We start from the raw sequence: 18749 nt of genomic DNA, 5'->3' as shown, positions 1-18749 counted from the left end.
AGCTGAAGAATTTAACTTTGCACAGCTCCATATGACCTTGTTCTAATGGATCCCAGCCTTGTCCACTTTTAACCTGATTTAACCTCTGTTATAAAATTATACCATAATGTCACCCACTGAATTAATATACCTATGATTCTATTTCATGTTATTATGAAGAGAAATTGTGACCTTTATTGCTGACGTTTGAATGGAGCATCGTTTATTAATCCTTGGGCGTTTTCACTTCTAGCTCTCGTCAGATGGTTAAATTGCTCTCTTCATGGTTAGAAAAATATTTTAACTGAACATTTAATCCTGCTCTGGACACAGGCTGTCCTGTGACATCACAGCTTGTTTGGTGCAGCAATGAAAGGCATCCAAAATTATGCTGAGAGATGGCACAGTTCATGGCACATAAAGGAATGCCAGGGGGATTCAGATAGTACACGGACACACAGAAGATTGACTGTAGGGGCTCATATGAGCTAAAAAGTCAGGGTTTCATTCAGCAGAAGTGCTTGGAACTCTGATCAGGCTCCAGATTATATGCTGTGAGTGATAACTCTGCTATGAACCGCTTTCTCGCTGTCTCCTCACTGGGCTCTGTATAGTTAACGTAGCCTACTGATCCCAGGTCAGGTGAAATAACCCTGGTGTCAGATCAGATATCGTATAAATCTGTTGCTATTTTACAGCCAAAAAAACACTACTTATACTGAGTCATCAACACGTTTAAGTTCTTCAACAGTGGATGATTCATGTGATGATGTCAGCGCATGACGTATCCGTGCCCAGGCCTGGATGCATTGAGTAGTGTGAGTGGGGCCCAAAGGGGGAAAAGGGGAGGGCTTCAGCACAGTTAGAATACGGCACAGTATGACCTAGTGTGAGTGCGCCCTCAGTTGTTTCACTTTTGGCGTCCTCCCTCTCGGCCTTGACTGGTTCCTCCTCCCACGTTTCTTTGAATGCTGAGTTAAAAATCACCATCCAGGGAAAAACTGGATGATTCGATGCTGGGTGAGCTTCTGGATGATTTCATACTCAAAAACTCCATGATGTCCTCCAGTTTTTTTCAAATGATACCGTCCTATGTCCCAGTAATGCTTCCAGTCTCCAAATTTATCTGCCCCAAAACCAAACACATGGATCTGTGGTAAAAAACAAACAAACAAACAAAAAAACAAACAAACTCTGAGTTATATCGAAAATTAAATTATCCATATTACAAATGTTCATCATATTGCACTACTCAGGATTCAACATGGTTATTTTTGTCTAATAAATACACCTGAACAAAGTGACTAGACTTAAAAACACTAAAGCTTGTGGTACCTTCAGTCTCTAAAAGTAGTATGGGAGGTAGAGCCATCAGTTATCAGCTCCTTCTCCTTTGGAATCATCGAATAGTCAAGGTCAGTGGGGGATATACCATCTCTGTTTTTAAAAGTAGACTTAAAACTCCCCTTTCTAGAAGAAAAGTATTATGTTGACCTCAAAGTTAAGCTTGGGGCAGCACTGATTATGCCACTATTAGCTTAAGACATTTGTTCTCCATTAAGTGGATGATACAGGCTGGTTGGTAACAGGACCAGCTCCTAGTTATGCTGCTGTAAGCTTATAACTTTCCTTTCAATAAAGCACGTATTTAGAGTTAGCTCAGGCCTGGACCTGCCCTGAGTCTCCCTGTATAGGCTTAGAACATGCCTATTGTGATAAAGCATATAGTTGGGGCTAGGACTAGCCCCCAGTTAAGAAAACTATAAGCTTTAACATTTATTATATTTCCTTATGGTAAACTTTCCTTATCATTATCCTAACAGTAAGTCCTACTCAGGATGGCACCGGCTAATATGGGCTTAAAACTTACTTTTTCAATGGATCTTATTTTAAGAATGCAGGCTTAGACCAACTTCCTGTTAAGGAAGTAATACGCTTAAACATTTGTTACTGATATCCTCAAAGTCAGGACTCATTCAGGCCAGGACTAGCCCCCACTTTAGAATATTATAGGCTTTAACATTTATTATTTTTCCTTATGGCAAAATGTCTTTATAATTATCCTAAAGCCCTTTTCACAGTGCCGCGCGGTAACTACCCTGAAAACCGCCTCCCTGTCGAGTGTTTTTTAAAGCGGCTGCTGCGCCGCGGTACGAGGCAGCAATGACGTAGAGGTGCTTCAGTGAATGTCACAGCAGAGCCCACTCACAAGTCCATCACACCCCCCTCCTCAAAAACATGTAGAGTACCTCACAATCTCTGTATATTAACATGTATAGTGTACAATAAAACAAAGGGAAAAATAAAGTTCCGTCATCAAAATAATTCCCAGTAGAAACTACGTTTCAGTGGTTGGTTCAACAATTTTTCTTCTGGTTGTCTTTGTACGACGGTAGAGCCGTGTTGTAGAGCTCAGGATATTCAGGATACACCAACGTTATGAGCTCCTCCATTGCGTGCTTGGACCCACGAAGCCTGCTATTTCTGGGTTCTCTCCCTCCTCTGAAGTGATTGGCTGCTGCCAGGCGGCTGCCGCCAGAAAGTTCAACACGCTGAACTCCGGCAGGGCAAAATCTGTGTGCGTTCACGTGGGCAGCAACCGCTTCTGGGTCCTACCTCCGCGGTTAAAACTGCTTTCCATCTGCTGCCTATCCCTCATTAAAATAACAGGGAGTGAGCTGCTGCGCGGCAGTGTGAAAAGGGCTTTAAGGTAAGTCCTGCTCAGGATGGAACCTGCTGCTATAGGCTTAAAAGGTATCTTACATTAAGAGTGCAGGTTCAGACAAACTTCCTGTTAAGGAAGTTATACGCTAAACATTTCTTATTGATATATTTATAGTTAGGGCTAGGTCAGGCCTGGACTAGCCCCCAGTTAAGGATATCATCATCATTAGCATTCATATCCTTTTAGTAAGGAGTGGCTGGGGCTTGGACCAAATCATGTTTCTATTGGCTGAAGCTTTTCTTGTCTGTCGAGCTTATACCAAGGGTTCAGGCCTGGACCAGCCCCTAGTTGAGAAAGTTATAAGCTTAAACATTTGTTAATGGTATCCATATAGTGAGGGCTGGTTCAGGCCTAGAGACTTAACTCTGTGGGCGCCAGAGTTTTTTCAAGAAAATATTCAATTTTGATATCAAGATTTCAAAAGGCAGTAGCTTGAAAGTGGTTAGAGATAAAGGCATACTGTAAATGAGAAAAATCTTCAGTATGACCCAAAGTTTGTGATGGGAGTAAATGCACGCATCTAATTTGCACATTCTGACATCACCAGGTGGTCTCCGCTGCCATTGGCTGTGTTTCTCCCACGGCTTCTAACATGGCTGCCTCTACCTCTGCAGTGTTTTTCATTCCCTACCTCCGTCACTATTTGCAGTGTTTTGACCACCCCCGATACCCCATAATGTCCCCTCCCTCCCCCGCCACGGTGAGGCAAAGCATCGGCCTTGGTATGTGCTGCTTGTGGACTATCATGGCGCATGGACGCGCTGTTGGTGCTCACAGACACACCATCAGTCTTACCCATGGTTTCACCAGACTTGGTATTATTTGCAGTATTATTTCCATATTTGCAGCTACAGCCTGTTTAATTCAGCAATGTTGCTTGTCGCAATTTTGCAACCTTGGCGCTTAATGGTGTTAAAACAACCCTTTTTTGATTTGGCTGGATCAAGATGGGTGTCCTTTATTGTGCTGCAATAGGCTTAATTATTTCTTTTTATACTCCTTTACAAAAGGTGTGATCAGGCCTGGATTGGCTGCTTTAACCTTAAACATCTCCTTTTCTGAAACCTAAGTGTACTTACAATAAAGGCTGAAAAAGCCTGTAGTTAGAGATGGCTCTGACTTGGCCTCAGAAAATGATGCTATAGGCTATAATGAGGGACTGCCTGCTATAGGATTAAAACAATCAGTTGTAGGGCGTACGGATAGTCTAGCGGTCTACGGCACTACCAATGCATGTGGGTGGCCTGGGCTCAGATCCGGCCTGTGGCCCTTTGCCATGTCTCTCCCATGTCCAACTCTATTCACTGTCCTCCTCCATAGAATAAAGGCATGAAAGAGCCCAAAAATTAATCTTTAAAGAAAAAAACAAACAAACAAACAAAAAAACAATCAGCTATGGTAAAGCATACATTAAAGGCCACCTCAGGCTTGGACCGGCCTCTAGTTCAGGATGCATTAGCTCTAACATTACTCACTGGTATCCTAAAGGATGGGGGCAGCCCCATAATCATGCTGCTATAGGCTTAAACATTTGTTTTTGATATCCTTATATTTAAGGCTTGTTCAGGCTTGGACCAGCCCCCAGTTTACGATGGTGTAAATTTAAACATTTGTCAGTTAGAGTCAAGGCCGGTTCAGATCTGGACCAGATCTTAGTTGCACTGTTTTAGGCTTTAAACATTCTTGTCTGATAAAGTGTAATAATGGAAAGGTAAACTCACCTCATCGCAGATATGCACAGCCATCATCAGAGTCAGGAACCCTGTAGAAGGATAGTAGCCCTTCTTCTCCAGCCAGGTCTCATGAACGTACTTCATAAAGGCTGGATTAACCACCATTGCCTGTTTTTAATCAGACATCACCATTAATCTGACTGACAGATGGTACGTTTTAATATAAAAGTGATTAAAATACTCACCAAGGTCTTGTTAGCTCGTAGCTTTGGCTTATAGCTGTCAAAGTAAAGAGAAAGACATTAAATGAAAAAGCTGGAATTAAGTTAAATACTTTGAGTAGTTTTCTGGTTGATAATGTCCCTCAAAGCCAAGATTTGTAGCCATTTTTTTCCATTTTAAACCAATTTTAGTCATTTTAAATCCATTTCAGTTCTGTTTTAAGAAAAGGGGTTTACATTGTTAAGAAGGCTATATACTATGGCACAAAAGAGTAAAAAATGTTTATTGACAAGAGTGGTTATTATTCAAGTTGAATATAAATATGGTTATCACAGATTAACTTTACAGTGGACCATGATTTTGCTGCCTTCCACGAGCCCCCAGTTTGTATGGGCCCCAGAAAGCTCTCTTAACTACATCAAAATTGCATTTTCAGCTGAAATTGAGTGGGGATGCTGAGAGATGAATTGTGAAAGAACTGCTGAAAATTGCTGAAAAAGCAACAAATTCGCTGAAAATAGCATATAACGGTTAAAACTCATAAAAATAGCTGAAAACAGCATAAAAATCTCTATTAATAGCATAAAATAGCGAAATAGCATGAAAATAGTTGCAAAAAAGCATAAAAATTCCTTGAATATAGCATGAAAAGCTAAATAGCATAAAAATAGCTGCAAATAGCATGACAACCCTCAAAAATAGCATAACATAGCTAAACAGCATAAAAATAGCTGGAAATAGCATTGAAAATCCCTGAAAATGGCAAAAAACAGCAAAATAGCATAAAAAAAACTTAAAATAGCATATAAAATTCTCTAAAATATAGCACAAAATAACCAAATGGCATAAAAATAGCTGCAAATAGCATAAAAAACCCTAAAAATAACATTAAATGGCTAAATAGCATAAAAATGGCTGCAAATAGCATAAAATCCCTAAAAATAGCATAAAATAGCTAAATAGCATAAAAATATCTGCAAATAGCATAAAAAAATCCCCCCAAAAAGCTAAATAGCATAAAATAGCTTAAAATAGCTTAAAAATACATGAATAAAGCATAAAGTAGCATAATAGCATAAAAATAGCTGAAAATAGCTAAATAGGATAAAAATGACTAAAAATAGCATAACATCTCAAAAAAGGCATAAAATAGCTTTATAGCTGAAAATAGCATACAAGTAGCATGAAATAGCAAGAAGGCATATGAATAGCTAAAAAGCATTAAAATGGTTGAAAATATCATAAAAGCTGTGGAGTGCAACACCTAATTAGTGAAAAATGTAAAAAAAAAAAAACTACTGAACCCCCCCCCCATTAATTAGAGAAAAGAATTTTGAAAAGTAAAACACTGCTTCACTGACAGAGTAGAATCTGACAATAAAGATGCAGTACATGTCTTCAAAGAGCCCTAAAAATATTATTTGCAATGCTAGTGATGGCAGTAAAAAAATAAATTTCATAGTGTGTCAGTTTAAGAGAGTGTTGATGTGTGAGGTGTGTCTGAGAGACCGCCAGGTTGCTATGGTGATCAAAGCCAGCATTACATCATAGTCATCAGTCACAGCTTAGATCAAAGTAATTAGTGACACCTGTTAAAGGTTCTGTTTGAGACACTTCAGAAAACCTAGTTGATTGGCCACCACATGCACTCAAACAAAGTCAATTTAAGCTGTAGTTATGAAAGCTAGCAGAAAACCAAAGGTATCGTGAGAATCAGAAGAAGCAGCTGAGCGTGGTGATATTTTTTTTATGTGTGGGAAGTGAAAAATCATGCTTCAATCGTTAGTTAAAAACATGGTTCTGAAAGCTCACAGTCAGGGATCTGAGTCCAAAATTGTATTGCCGTAGATGGCAGCCGAAGGGCTGCCGGTCACGCTCTGAAGATCACTGTGCCAAAACCGTTGTTCCCTGTGACCTCAAATCTTTTTGTGAGCAAGAGGAGACGTGTGGCTACGTTTTGCTGTTAAAATTATTTCTCTGGAGCCAGTATTTTTCTCAGGATCGTAGTTTGTTTGGAAGTGCTGCCTCTAAGCTCAACTTCTCTCCTCCACTGTAGCGGTGATGTCATCACTCTAAGCCTCTCCATTTACCCCCATTGTAAACGTCTGAGAGAGCTCAAATATACATGAAGTTTGATCAGTGATTTTTAGAAATCTATAGAAGATATCAAAAATGTGAATCAGTCCTACATAGCTGAAGAGTTTGTCTATGTTTTAAAGCAAAAATGACGTCTGTGTGTGGAAGTGAGCTGAAGTTATAAGCCTTAGAAGTTGAAGGAGTTTTAGAGGGTTTAAATAGCTGGCCCATCTGAGATGATGTTATTTTAGTTTTAGAAAAAGCAAAATAGTTAATAGTACAAAAAAGTATTATAAATAGCTGAAAAGAGCACAAGAAGCTGAATAGGATGAAAATAGCCCAAGGAATGCCAAAGTTATGAGTTGAAGAAAGTGCAGATTTGTGAAATTTGGCCATCTGTTTAACATTGTTAAAAAGTTAAATATTTTAAAAATTATACAAGTTAGAAATGAGAAAAGTCATAGCAGTCGAATGACAATGAAAATGAAATTTTTTAAGTTTAAACAGTGTCAATACAACAAAGTATGAAGGAGGAGATAGCTGGCGTGGAAGAATAATAATAAACAAAATGGCCAACGCAAATATCAATAGTGTGGATGCTTACTGAGCATCCCCACTAATTATCCCCCATTATGGATGACCTTGTCTGCACATGACTATTCTTGATTGTGCATGGCTGTGTTCAACCACCTTCAGGGTTTCCTGGTCTCTGGCACCTTTATTTTGGGGTCGTGGGCTGAAAAAGTTGAAAACCACTGCTATGACCGACTCAAATTGCCAAAAGTGCAAGGACTTTTTTGTAAAAATGTGAATATTTTGAAGACTTTTTGGCAGGATGATATTTTTTTAATTCTTTAGTCCCAATAGTTCACACCTATAAAACATTTCCTCTTTAAAGTTTAAGGAAAATAGAGACGAGGAGAAGTTTGACTATAAATATTCTCTGGTGGAGATTTGTCAGAGTGAAGATTAGAGATGTTCTTGGAGATCTGCTGTAGTTTTTTCCTAATAAGCAGTCAGTATTTTAATATCAGCGTAAACCTAAAATCCATTGAAGGGAAAAAAAAAACCCTGAGAATCCAAATTTGGCATACAACTTCGAAAGACCAAAACAGTGGCTAGTGGAAATATCGAGTGGCTAGTAAGTTTGCAAAACCACTAGTCACCATTGCTAGTGTGCAAAAAAGTTCAATTCAAGCCCTGTTTACATCAGTATAAAATCTATAAATGATAGAATCATCCCTGATCAAGATGGAAACAGAGACTAAACTCTTTCAGAATGAAGGTAATGTCAGGACAGCGTCACCTCTAACCAGTCTGGTTTGTTCATGCTGGTATGAAACAGTCACGTCTACATAGACTCTGGGTGTTCCCTGATAAACTGGGAGTACTGCATTTATTTCTGTATCCAGAGTTGGGTCACAGCACAAAGACGGCGAGGAGAGTCTGAGATTCACTTCTCATTTAGAAAAAAGAACGCAGAACTAACAGCAAAGGAAAATACCTGGACTGTTAAACAGGTGACAGGCTGGACGGACTCACATCTGAGTAAAGACGACAGACCGGGGGCTCATTCAGAAACATGTATGCACAAAACAGGGCCTGAAGTTGGACTATGCCACTTCCCACTGTCAGTATGAGAGCAGTAAGCTCCGCCCACTGAAATAGCCCGCCTGGGTTTCTTTTTGTTTTTACTGATGAGTTTTTAAAGACCCCTGACCTGTTCACAAGAATCAGAAAAATCCATTCCTTACCCCCCTCTCTTCCTCTACCTTTCATAAAATGTGTGCCGAGACAAGCCATTCTCAGAATTTCCCTTCTGGCATTATGTGGGGGGTTAGCCCCGCCCCCTCTTAGAGAAAAGCCCTGCCCTCTGAATCCTTCTCTAAGCTTCCTATTGTCAAAGTTTTATATTTCTATATTTTTTTTTTGGCATGACTAAATGCATAGGACGTTTGCCAGGATTTGTTGTCAGTTCATAGTTTGAATGCATATCATACTAATAAGGTTTTTTAAAAAAACCTTTTCATTCCCTGAGAGGGGCGGAGTCAGACAGCTCAGTAACATTTAAAGCCACAGACACAGAAACAGCTTGTTCTGGGCAGGGCTGAAACAGAAGAGTTTATAGATGTAAAAGATTTAATATTTGATTTTTTCAGCAACAAACTTCACAGGCATGTAGGGGGGACCTCTGAAAGCGATGTAAACTTGTCTCACGGGGTAAAGTATGTGATCTTTAACATAAAATCCACACTCAGTTTACTAGTGAGTTAATCGCTGTCTAGTCTTCAGAAATCAGACTCACCGTACAAAATACCCTGTGGTTAAAGTCTTGGGCAGCCACAGCAGATCCTCCAACTTGAATGGAAACATGACGAGACGAGTTTTGTTGTCCAAATGTGTGGAACTCTCCGGATACATGATACGGTGGGTGGTTTTGCTCCCAACGTCTGCCTCCCAGCCTTTGGTTGGAGCATAATTTATCCTAAAGTGTCAGATGGGGGTGCAGGAAGAGAAGAACAACATTTAAGTAGCAATATGATCAACCAATGACAGTTGAGATTGGCTCCTGCCCCCAACAACCCCCATAAAGATCATCAGTGGAAATAATGGGTTCATAATTAGGGCCCTAGCACTGAGGGTGTGAGGACCTTATAAAACCCTAAGAATTCCTTATTTCTACTCAGTTCCTCAATTATCAACACTGAGACATGCTCAAAAACCCATCAGACCTGGTAGGTACATCACGCCTGGTAAAAAGGAAGATATTTTGTAGGTCTTCAAAAAAGGTGGGGAAAATTGGCTCGTTAGTGCCCCCTAAAAGCTTTCAAGGTGGCAAACCCTGGAATGAGTTTGACCTATAAGGATGTAATTTGGTAGACATATCCAGCATCATGAGACTTTAAAATGTCTATCGCCATGGAGAATTCCCAACAGGAAGTCCACCATAACACAATTATTGTTTTTGTCCGTTTCCTTCTGAGATGAACTCCTCCTAGGGCACCCATCTAGTCAACCTAAATTTTGGTAGACAACTTAAAGAGACCTTAAAGATGGATGAATACCTGGCTTGTGTACAAAAAGTAAACAAAGTAAACAGGAAGTAGTTTTTTCTCGTCTGTTCATCATGATATCTGGCTCAAACTTTATTTGAATGACAACGGACCTGTCTATCTTCAAGCTACTGAGTTTTTCAACATCAAAACTGCTTTAAGAGGGTGTAGATGCAAATTTCCATTTGGACATGATGCGTCACCATAAAATTTTAAAGTGTTATAACTTGGCTTTAATTGTTCATATCTGTGTTAAGTTTCATGTGCTTGGCCATATTACCATCCTGAACTCAGTGACTTTTAAACATTTGAATTCATCATAGCGCCACTTACTGGAACCAGAAAGTTACTACATCTATATTTTTACCCAGTTTCTAAGGAGTTTATAGAATGCCACCCAAATTTGCCTTAAGACATCCAAAGACTTTCACCATGTACCATTGTGACTTGGCTTTTTATCCATTACATTCATTCATTTATCATGTCCATGGGGTTTTTTTGTTCGCCATGAAACAGGAAGTAAATTTATCAGGGGGTAAAAAATGTTTTTTGGCCATGAAACTTGTTAGAAAAATTCCTGCTGGCAGAAGGAGATGATTGTTACAGATTGTCAGTCACCATGGTTCAGTGGCTCACTGTCGCCCCTTAGAATAATTCATAAATTCAGCTCCCACTGCATGTTCAACCTAGGATTTTGTAATGTGGTGCACATATTCAACATGCCATTGCTATATGTCATTATCTGCTATTTTGAATCTGATGAAAAGTGGGAAAAAAAGGAATTTCCAGGGATCCCTCAAGGATTAGGTCTTCCAAAGGCAAACATTCATTGATTTCTAAATTGGATGTCCATTACAAGAGGCCTTTGTGAAAAGCTATAATTCAGCTCTTGTTCAAAACACAGTTTTTTTCTTGTGACCTGTCAAACTTTGATGTCTCGCCATGGCACAGACACTGACTTTTAAAAAAAAAACAAAAAACAAAAAACAAAAAAAACAAAATCAGGGACAGTTCCCACAAACTAAGGTGTGTAGTGGCAAGTGAGCCTGGGCATCATGAGGAGGACTCGCACAACCTTGGTTTATATGACTGTTTGAAAATAGCAAAGTCCACTCCTAGAGGTCATGTTCAGCCTAGTGTACTGTTCAGGTAGGGTTGCCCCAAGCCCCTGGTTTTACTGTGGACATCCCAAGGGCCTGCAAACCACCAGCAGCCTCCAGGCGCATGTCTGTTTTCAGAAAGTGCCGGTTTCCCTGTTTACACGGAGAAGGAGAAGGAGATGGGGGCATTTTGAAAAATTCCACTCTGGAGCCTGTTTCCGAAAACTTCTGTTTACAGACACCAAAACATCATTGCCGTGTAAACGGACAGCCAAAACACCACAAAACTTTTGCGTTTTTCTCTTGAAAACGTTGTCGTGTAAACAGGGCACTAGTTCCCTCTGAATACCTGGATTGCTCCCCACATCTCCAAGGCTGAGTCCAGACACCCTCCTGAGGAACCTAATTTCAGCTGCTTGTTTCCCCAATCTCATTCTACTCAGAGATCGTGACAAAAGGTGAGGGTTGGAACATAGATCAACTAGTAAGTGGAAAGCTTCACCTTCTGGCTCAGCTCCCTCTTCACCACAATGCCCGCAGTACAGCTGATTCTGCACCAATCTATCGCACGCTCCTTTAAACCCTCCCTGCGAACAAGACCCGGGGATACCTGAACTACTTCACCTGAGGCAGAGACTCACTCCCCACCTGGAGGGGCTAAAAACATTAAAACATCTTCCTAGTGTCTATATATTTACCTCATGACCACATCATGTAAGTTTATCAGCGGTCCATAGCGTGATCCTTTCAGGTTGATGGAGTTTCCAACGACAGCACACGTCTTACAGCAGCCAGGGCGTTCGTTCATCACACTGGGACGATGTGGGATCACCTTAAATACTTCCTCTACTAGTTCAATGTAGGTGCTGTAGTTTCCTCCTTTACCTCGTAAGACCTGAAGAACACAGGAACAATGCTGTCAGATTAGACCAGTGCTATGACACCTACATGATGATAAAATGGTTACGTAATCAAAGCCATCTCTCACATTCCACCACTTGAAATCCTTCTCTGGTAGTTGGTAGTCAGCAGTCAGAAAGACTGGGATTGATTTGTTGTAGCGAGTTTTAAACCAGGGTTCATTTTCTGATAAACATTTCTCACAGTAACAGTCGGACTGTGACTTAGAAGAGAATTTCAGCACGTAAATCCCCACCAACGACCACAATGGGATCACACACAGCAGGAAAGGAAGCTTCACTGTAGTTTTCATCTTCCTCCACTGAGTCCCAAACTCTGCAAAAGAGTCAAAAATCACAAAAAAAACATGTCCTGTTATTTTAACAGAGGGTTGTTTACAACTAACAGTGGATATAAAACATCTACACAGCCCTGACCAAATCTTTGTAATTTTGGTGCCAGTTCAACTAAAATGAAAACAAAATCTCTAAATCAGAATTTGTTTAACTACAAAAACACACACACAAAAAATGTGTTTATGTTTAGACAGCTTATTTTTTCATTTTAAATTACGTGACACAGCAAAATAAAATCAGAGTATCAAAAGAGGCTAGCTCTAGCCTCTGGCCAACCTCTTCTTTCCACCTTCCTGACCAGTCCTACCCCCTGGTCCACTGTCTGTGCCTACCTCCAGACCAGCCCTACCCCCTGGTCCACTGTCTGTGCCTACCTCCAGACCAGCCCTACCCCCTGGTCCACTGTCTGTGCCTACCTCCAGACCAGCCCTACCCCCTGGCCCACTGTCTGTGCCTACCTCCAGACCAGCCCTACCCCCTGGCCCACTGTCTGTGCCTACCTCCAGACCAGCCCTACCCCCTGGCCCACTGTCTGTGCCTACCTCCAGACCAGCCCTACCCCCTGGCCCACTGTCTGTGCCTACCTCCAGACCAGCCCTACCCCCTGGTCCACTGTCTGTGCCTACCTCCTGACCAGCCCTACCCCCTGGCCCACTGTCTGTGCCTACCTCCAGACCAGCCCTACCCCCTGGTCCACTGTCTGTGCCTACCTCCAGACCAGCCCTACCCCCTGGTCCACTGTCTGTGCCTACCTCCAGACCAGCCCTACCCTCTGGTCTGCCTTCTTGCCTGTCTCCAGTCCTGTTCTCCCCTGGTCCAACCTCCTGACCCACCATGCCCCCTGTTCCACTGATTTGTCGATCTCCGGACCTGTTTGGCCCCCTTGTTAACCTAATGCCACAGTCCTGGTTTGTCCTTGCAGCCCTCCTGACCCCAGGTCTGCCTCCTTAGCACTATTCTGACCTGATCTTCCCCCACTCCACCTTACTGTCACCCCCCCCAGACCTGTTCTTTCCCCCCTGTCCCTCCTGACCTACTCTGTCCACCTGGTCAACCTCGTTGCCACCCTTCTGACCTGTTAGGCGCCCCTAGTCTGACTCCTGCTCGCTGATCCGCCTCCTTACTGCTCTCACTGTAAGTGGAGAACAGACTTTTTAAATCCAACATACATAATATTTAGTTTGGCCGAGGCAATGACAGAAGTAAAAATGATTTAACTAAGTCATGTCTTATAAATACACTTACATTTTCAGGATAAATCATTTTGAAAATTAATATACAATTGATTTATTCATCTTTGATGTAAATTTGTTTTTTTGGAAAAAAAAAATGAGGACAAGATAATTTACTGAAAAAATGTGGAGTAAAAGTTCCCACTAATAAGTACCCAATAACCGCATTCAAAATGAAAATAACAACATTTATTGATAAAGACAGTATTATACCTTCACTTTTGGGAAGATAAACAGAATAAATAGAATGTTCTTTAAAAAGTCCCAAAGTTCAATTTGATGATGTTTTAAACCCAAAGTTTACACATATTTAGCCTGAAACCAGTTAAATTATCATTAAAAGACTGTCAGGCCTCCAGGTGAGCACTGGATACTAGGAGCTCTCTCTCCCTCGCTCTCTTGGTGTTAAACTAAAGAACTCAGACCCGAATGATAGAGACACAGAAGCTGTTGACAAGATAAGAAAACAAAATATGCACATAAGCAGATTAAGGTCTGGAACCTCCAAACTCTTTCAGTTCTTACCTGATCTAAGTGTGTTTTTGGTTTTAGTCCTCAGAAGTCGTCTTTAAAATTCCATTTAAGAGCGACAGAATCCACATCTACATGCTTGTGTAATCACATCACACGGCAGATGGATTCCAAAGATAAAGGTGGGGTTTCTATTAACATGCTACCGTGTGCCAAGCAAAAGGAGTGTCTTTAGAGATGGGCGTAAAGTTATGAGGGCGTGGACTGACAGAGAGACCTAAAGGGTGTGGATGAAATTTTTCTTTATTGCTGCTGGTGAACAAAAGATATATTAGAAAGTCTGCCGGCCGACAAAAAGGCTTATTATTATAAGATAAATCACATGTACAGCGGTCAGTAAGCATTACAAGACAGACAGACAGACAGAGAGAGAGAGAGAGAGAGAGAGAGAGAAAGGGGGAGAGAGAAAGAGAGAGAGAGAGAGAGAGTAAGGAAAAGGGGGGGGTGGGGGGGGGTGGGGGGTGGTGAGGGACAGGGACAGGGTCCAAGCAGTAGACTGTCCGAGAGAGAATGAGCCCAGAGCAAAGTCAAAAGGTCAAAGGTAGTCTTGAGCCTGGAGGGACAGTTCAGGGCCTGTGCCCTTTTCTGTCCATGGTAGGGTTGAGATTTTGGCTGAAGAAGAGGGAAAAAGAGGACTCGAGAGGATGAGACACATGTGGGTACCAAGGCAAAGTAACAAAATAAAGAGGAGAGAGAGAGAGAGAGAGAGAGAGAGGGCGGGGGTGTTGAGGGGTGCTTGTTTTTGTTTTGTTTTCTTATTTTTTATTTGTTTTCTACTGATTTTTGTTTTTGTTTTTTGTTTGTTTTATTATTATTATTATTATTGATTTTTGGTCTTTATTGATTTTTTTTATTTGAGTAAATGTGAATGATCAGAGCGTGTGCATGCTGTGTAATGTGTGGTGTGGTACTGTATGGTGTTGTGTAGTGCTGTGTAGTGTATATTCATGTTGTGTGTTGTCTCAGGCAGCAGTGATCAGGGTTATGGCGGGTTGGGAGGCTGGGGGTCTTTAAACTGAAGGATGAGTGACAGAGGGGTGTTGACTGATTGGTAAGCTTCTTTGATGGTTTTCCTGAGGGCGGGGTTTTGTGAGGCAGATGAAATATACTTGATGGCTATTGCTTTATGTTGTTTGATGGTTTTGATGCCGGATATGGAGTGGACGTAGTGGGTGCTGATGAATGGTGGGAGTCTGTGGGCCAGTTTCAGTGCTTTGTTCTTTGCAGGCGGTTGAGTTGGTGGTCTGATACGGTGATCCAGACAGGGGCGGAGTATTCAAACAGGGGACGGATGTATGCAAGGTAAACTTTGGTTATTGTGGAGGGTGAGGCACCATGCTTTCCGCAGAGGGCTTTGAGGTGGTTGAATCTATTGTTGGCTTTGTGTTCCAGGGTATTGATGTGTTTGGTCCAGGTCATGTTGCTTTGGAAGGTGATACTGAGGGATGTTGCTTCTTTGCTGATGGTTATGGGCTGGTTGTGAAGGGTGAGGTGGATGTTGTTGAACTGTCGGTGTTGGTTTTTTGGTGAAGATGACACATTGGGTTTTGACGGGGTTGAGGGTGGTTCTCCAGAGGTTTGACCAGTCTTCTATTTCAGTGATGCATTGTTGGAGTTTTGAGGCAGCGAGCTGTGGGGATTTGGATGTGGACCAGTAGCAGAGATCGTCGGCAAACTGTGAGACTTTGGTGATGGTGGGTGGGGGGTAATAGATGTCGGATATGTAGATGAGGAAGAGGAGGGGGCTGAGGACTGAACCTTGGGGAACGCCTGCTTGGGTGGTGATGCAATTTTGCATCTCACAATAATGACTTAAAACTTATTATTTTCATAAAATTCTCATATTTTGCCTTTTTAAAATTTTTAGATTTTACTTATGTCATTTTTTAAACCTTTTAGGTCATAATTTTAAATTCTAAGTCATATTTTTAATTTTTTTTATTCATTTTTTAAATTTTATTTGTCATGTTTTGACCTTTTCAACTCCTCACTTGGACTTTTAATTCCATATTTTGACCTTTAACCCCCACAATTTAAAATTTTATCTCATATTTTGACCTTTAAAACATCATTCTGACTTCCTTTTTCATATTTTCCTTTTTTAAAGCATTATTTTGAGACTTAATTATGAGTTTTGAACTTTTGAACTAATACATTTGACTATTTATCTCAGATTTTGAGCCTTTTTAACTTATCATTTTGACTTCTTTTAATCTCAAAATCATTTATCTGTGGTGATTGCACATTTTCCAGTTTTATTTTGACAAGTTCCTGTGGACTGCTTCCTGCTCTGACTGTTTTTTGTTCTCTTCACAGAGGTTGGGCGTCACCTGCACTGATTGTCTCTGGCACCTCAACCCTGCATGGAATCACCGCAATCACCCAATCATACACACATAAGGATTTTCTAAATCTTAAGTGATTTTTTATCTGTTAGAGACCCCACACATGAAGATAAAAAATCAGCCATTGAACACTTTTGATTGTACTGTGTGTGGCGTGCTTCGATAATCCCAACACAGCACACCACACCCATCATGACTCTGTCCCACCACTGATCTAGAATCTCGTCCTCCAAGCCAGAAATCTTGCATGATCACACGTGATCTAACAAAAACTATGAAGAAGAAACATAGCAACAACCGGAAAACACAGCACGCAACATCGAAGAGGACATACAAGAAGAGGGAATGATGGTGTTCCTGGGACTATTTTTAACAGAAAAATCATGAAAGAAAAAAAAAAAAAGACGGTGGAGAAAATCCTGGAGACAGTGCGAACACGGACTTTATAGTCTACTGGGCGAGCTAGAGGTGAGTTGTTGTCATAGACATTATATACGTATATAATGTCGGTTGTTGCATAATGGTTGTTGTCAATCAACTCGCTTCTTGATTGGCTACATTCTGTTCCACGTCAGAATTCGCGGAGTCATGACTCTGGAGTCGTCAGCTTTCCCCACACACGAAGATTTTTGGTCGTAAATATTGAACACCTTTAATATTTACGATCGTCAGCCCAGACCATTTTTGGAGATGATTATGGGGACAAATTCACTCTTAACACACCTCGGACCACAGGATAATCTTAGAGGATGATCTTATAAGACCTAAGATAGTCGGGTGTTTGCCGTCCTTGGTCAGGAAGGGGGAAAATCAGGACAAAAACAGCCTGATTATCATTATGTGCGTACCCCGCCTTAAGCTCTGCTCTCTCCAGCGCCAGATTATTCCTGCTCACATGTGGTATCTCGGCTCTCTAGTGACTTTTTGACACTCTATTGAAACATTTTGTAAGATTGCTCTGTGCTCCTGTTACCTGTGACTAACCCTGATCTCTCCTCGCCTTTCCAGTGCCTCCACGTGCCGTCAGTGCTCTGCCACGCTGCCACACTCTCTCACCGGACCCTCACACAACCTCCACCGCCTCCCCTCACGTCTCACTGGATCCCTCTCTCACTCCCCGGACCCTGGATTCCCCCTCCCTCACTCCTGTGTTTGCCCAGTAAACCCTTTTAATTGCTTCAACTGTCTCTGGCTCTGCTCCTGGGTTCTTATACAAACAACCGATTACACAAATCACCACATTATCATCAGTGCTAATTTTTCCCCATAATTTATTACTGTTGAAAATAAGATTGACAGTTTATGGTTAAATGTTGACCCTGCCAGGCTCTCAAATTAAGACCAAAGGCCTGGCTCTCAGTCTCCGCTCTAATTCATCCCAAAGGTGTTCTGTGGGGTTAAGGTCAGGACTCCTTGCAGGCCAGTCAAGTTGATCCACACCAAACTCTCTCCTCCATGTCTTTATGGACCTTGCTTTGTGCTCTGGTGCACAGTCATGTTGGAACAGGAAGGGGCCATCCCCAAACTGTTCCCACAAAGTTGGGAGCATGGAATTGTCCAGAATCTCTTGGTATGCTGAAGCATTCAGAGTTCCTTTAACTGGAACTAAGGGGCCAAGCCCAGCTCCTGAAGAACAAGCCCACACCATAATCCCCCCTCCACCAAACTTTACATTTGGCACAATGCAGTCAGACAAGTACTGTTGTCCTGGCAACCGCCAAACCCAGACTGGTCCATCAGATTGCCAGATGGAGAAGCACGATTGGTCACTCCAGAGAAGGCATCTCCACTGCTCCAGAGTCCAGTGGCGGCGTGCTTTACACCACTCCATCCCACGCTTTGCATTGCACTTGGTGATGTATGGCTTGGATGCAGCTGTCTGGCCATGGAAACCCATTCATGAAGCTTTCTACCACTGTTCTTGAGCTAATCTGAAGGCCACATGAAGTTTGGAGGTCTGTAGCCATTGACTCTGCAGAAAGTTGGCGGCCTCTGCCCACTATGTGCCTCAGCATCTGTTGACCCTCATTTTACGTGGTCTACCACTTGGTGGCTGAGTTGCTGTCGTTCCCAATGGCTTCCACTTTGTTATAATACCACTGACAGTTGACTGTGGAATATTCAGGAGCCAGGAAATTTCACCACTGGACTTGTTGCACAGGTGGCATCCTTTCACAGTACCATGCTGGGATTCACTGAGCTCCTGAGAGCGAGCCATTCTTTCACAAATGTTTGTAGAAACAGTCTGCATGCCTAGGTGATGATTTTATACACCTGTGGACATGGAAGTGATTGGAACACCTGATTTACATTGTTTGGATGGGTGAATGAATACTTTTGGAAATATAGTGTACATACCAGAAATAAGACCAGACATTTCTCATCTCCCATTTCTGAGTTAAATAACGTTCTTGGGGCTGGACTGGAGGCTGTTGGGGACCTGATGTGGGCCCTAGGTCACTGGTCTGCAGTATTCTGTGAAGTCATCAATGCAGAAACTTTTGAGATCATGTCTTATTGATGTTGGTCTCTGATTTTTCTCTTATCTTTCTGTTCA

General features: G+C 41.7%; 1 protein-coding gene across 1 annotated transcript; it reads right to left on the bottom strand.

Annotated features, from left to right (window-relative positions):
• Positions 1 to 955: 955 nt before the first annotated feature.
• LOC121507345 (CMP-N-acetylneuraminate-beta-galactosamide-alpha-2,3-sialyltransferase 2-like) lies at positions 956 to 12041 on the bottom strand. Its single transcript, XM_041783628.1, has 6 exons — positions 11817 to 12041; positions 11527 to 11723; positions 8981 to 9160; positions 4623 to 4656; positions 4426 to 4545; positions 956 to 1130 (listed from the first exon to the last, which is right to left on the bottom strand). Exons 1-6 carry the CDS (start codon positions 12039 to 12041, stop codon positions 963 to 965), a joined length of 924 nt encoding a protein of 307 aa, XP_041639562.1. The 3' UTR covers positions 956 to 962.
• Positions 12042 to 18749: the final 6708 nt, after the last annotated feature.

The sequence above is a fragment of the Cheilinus undulatus genome, linkage group 3, assembly GCF_018320785.1.
Source record: "Cheilinus undulatus linkage group 3, ASM1832078v1, whole genome shotgun sequence".
NCBI classification, from domain to species: Eukaryota; Metazoa; Chordata; class Actinopteri; order Labriformes; family Labridae; genus Cheilinus; species Cheilinus undulatus.
Note: the sequence above shows the minus strand (reverse complement) of the source record. Positions and strands in the feature narration are given on the sequence as shown.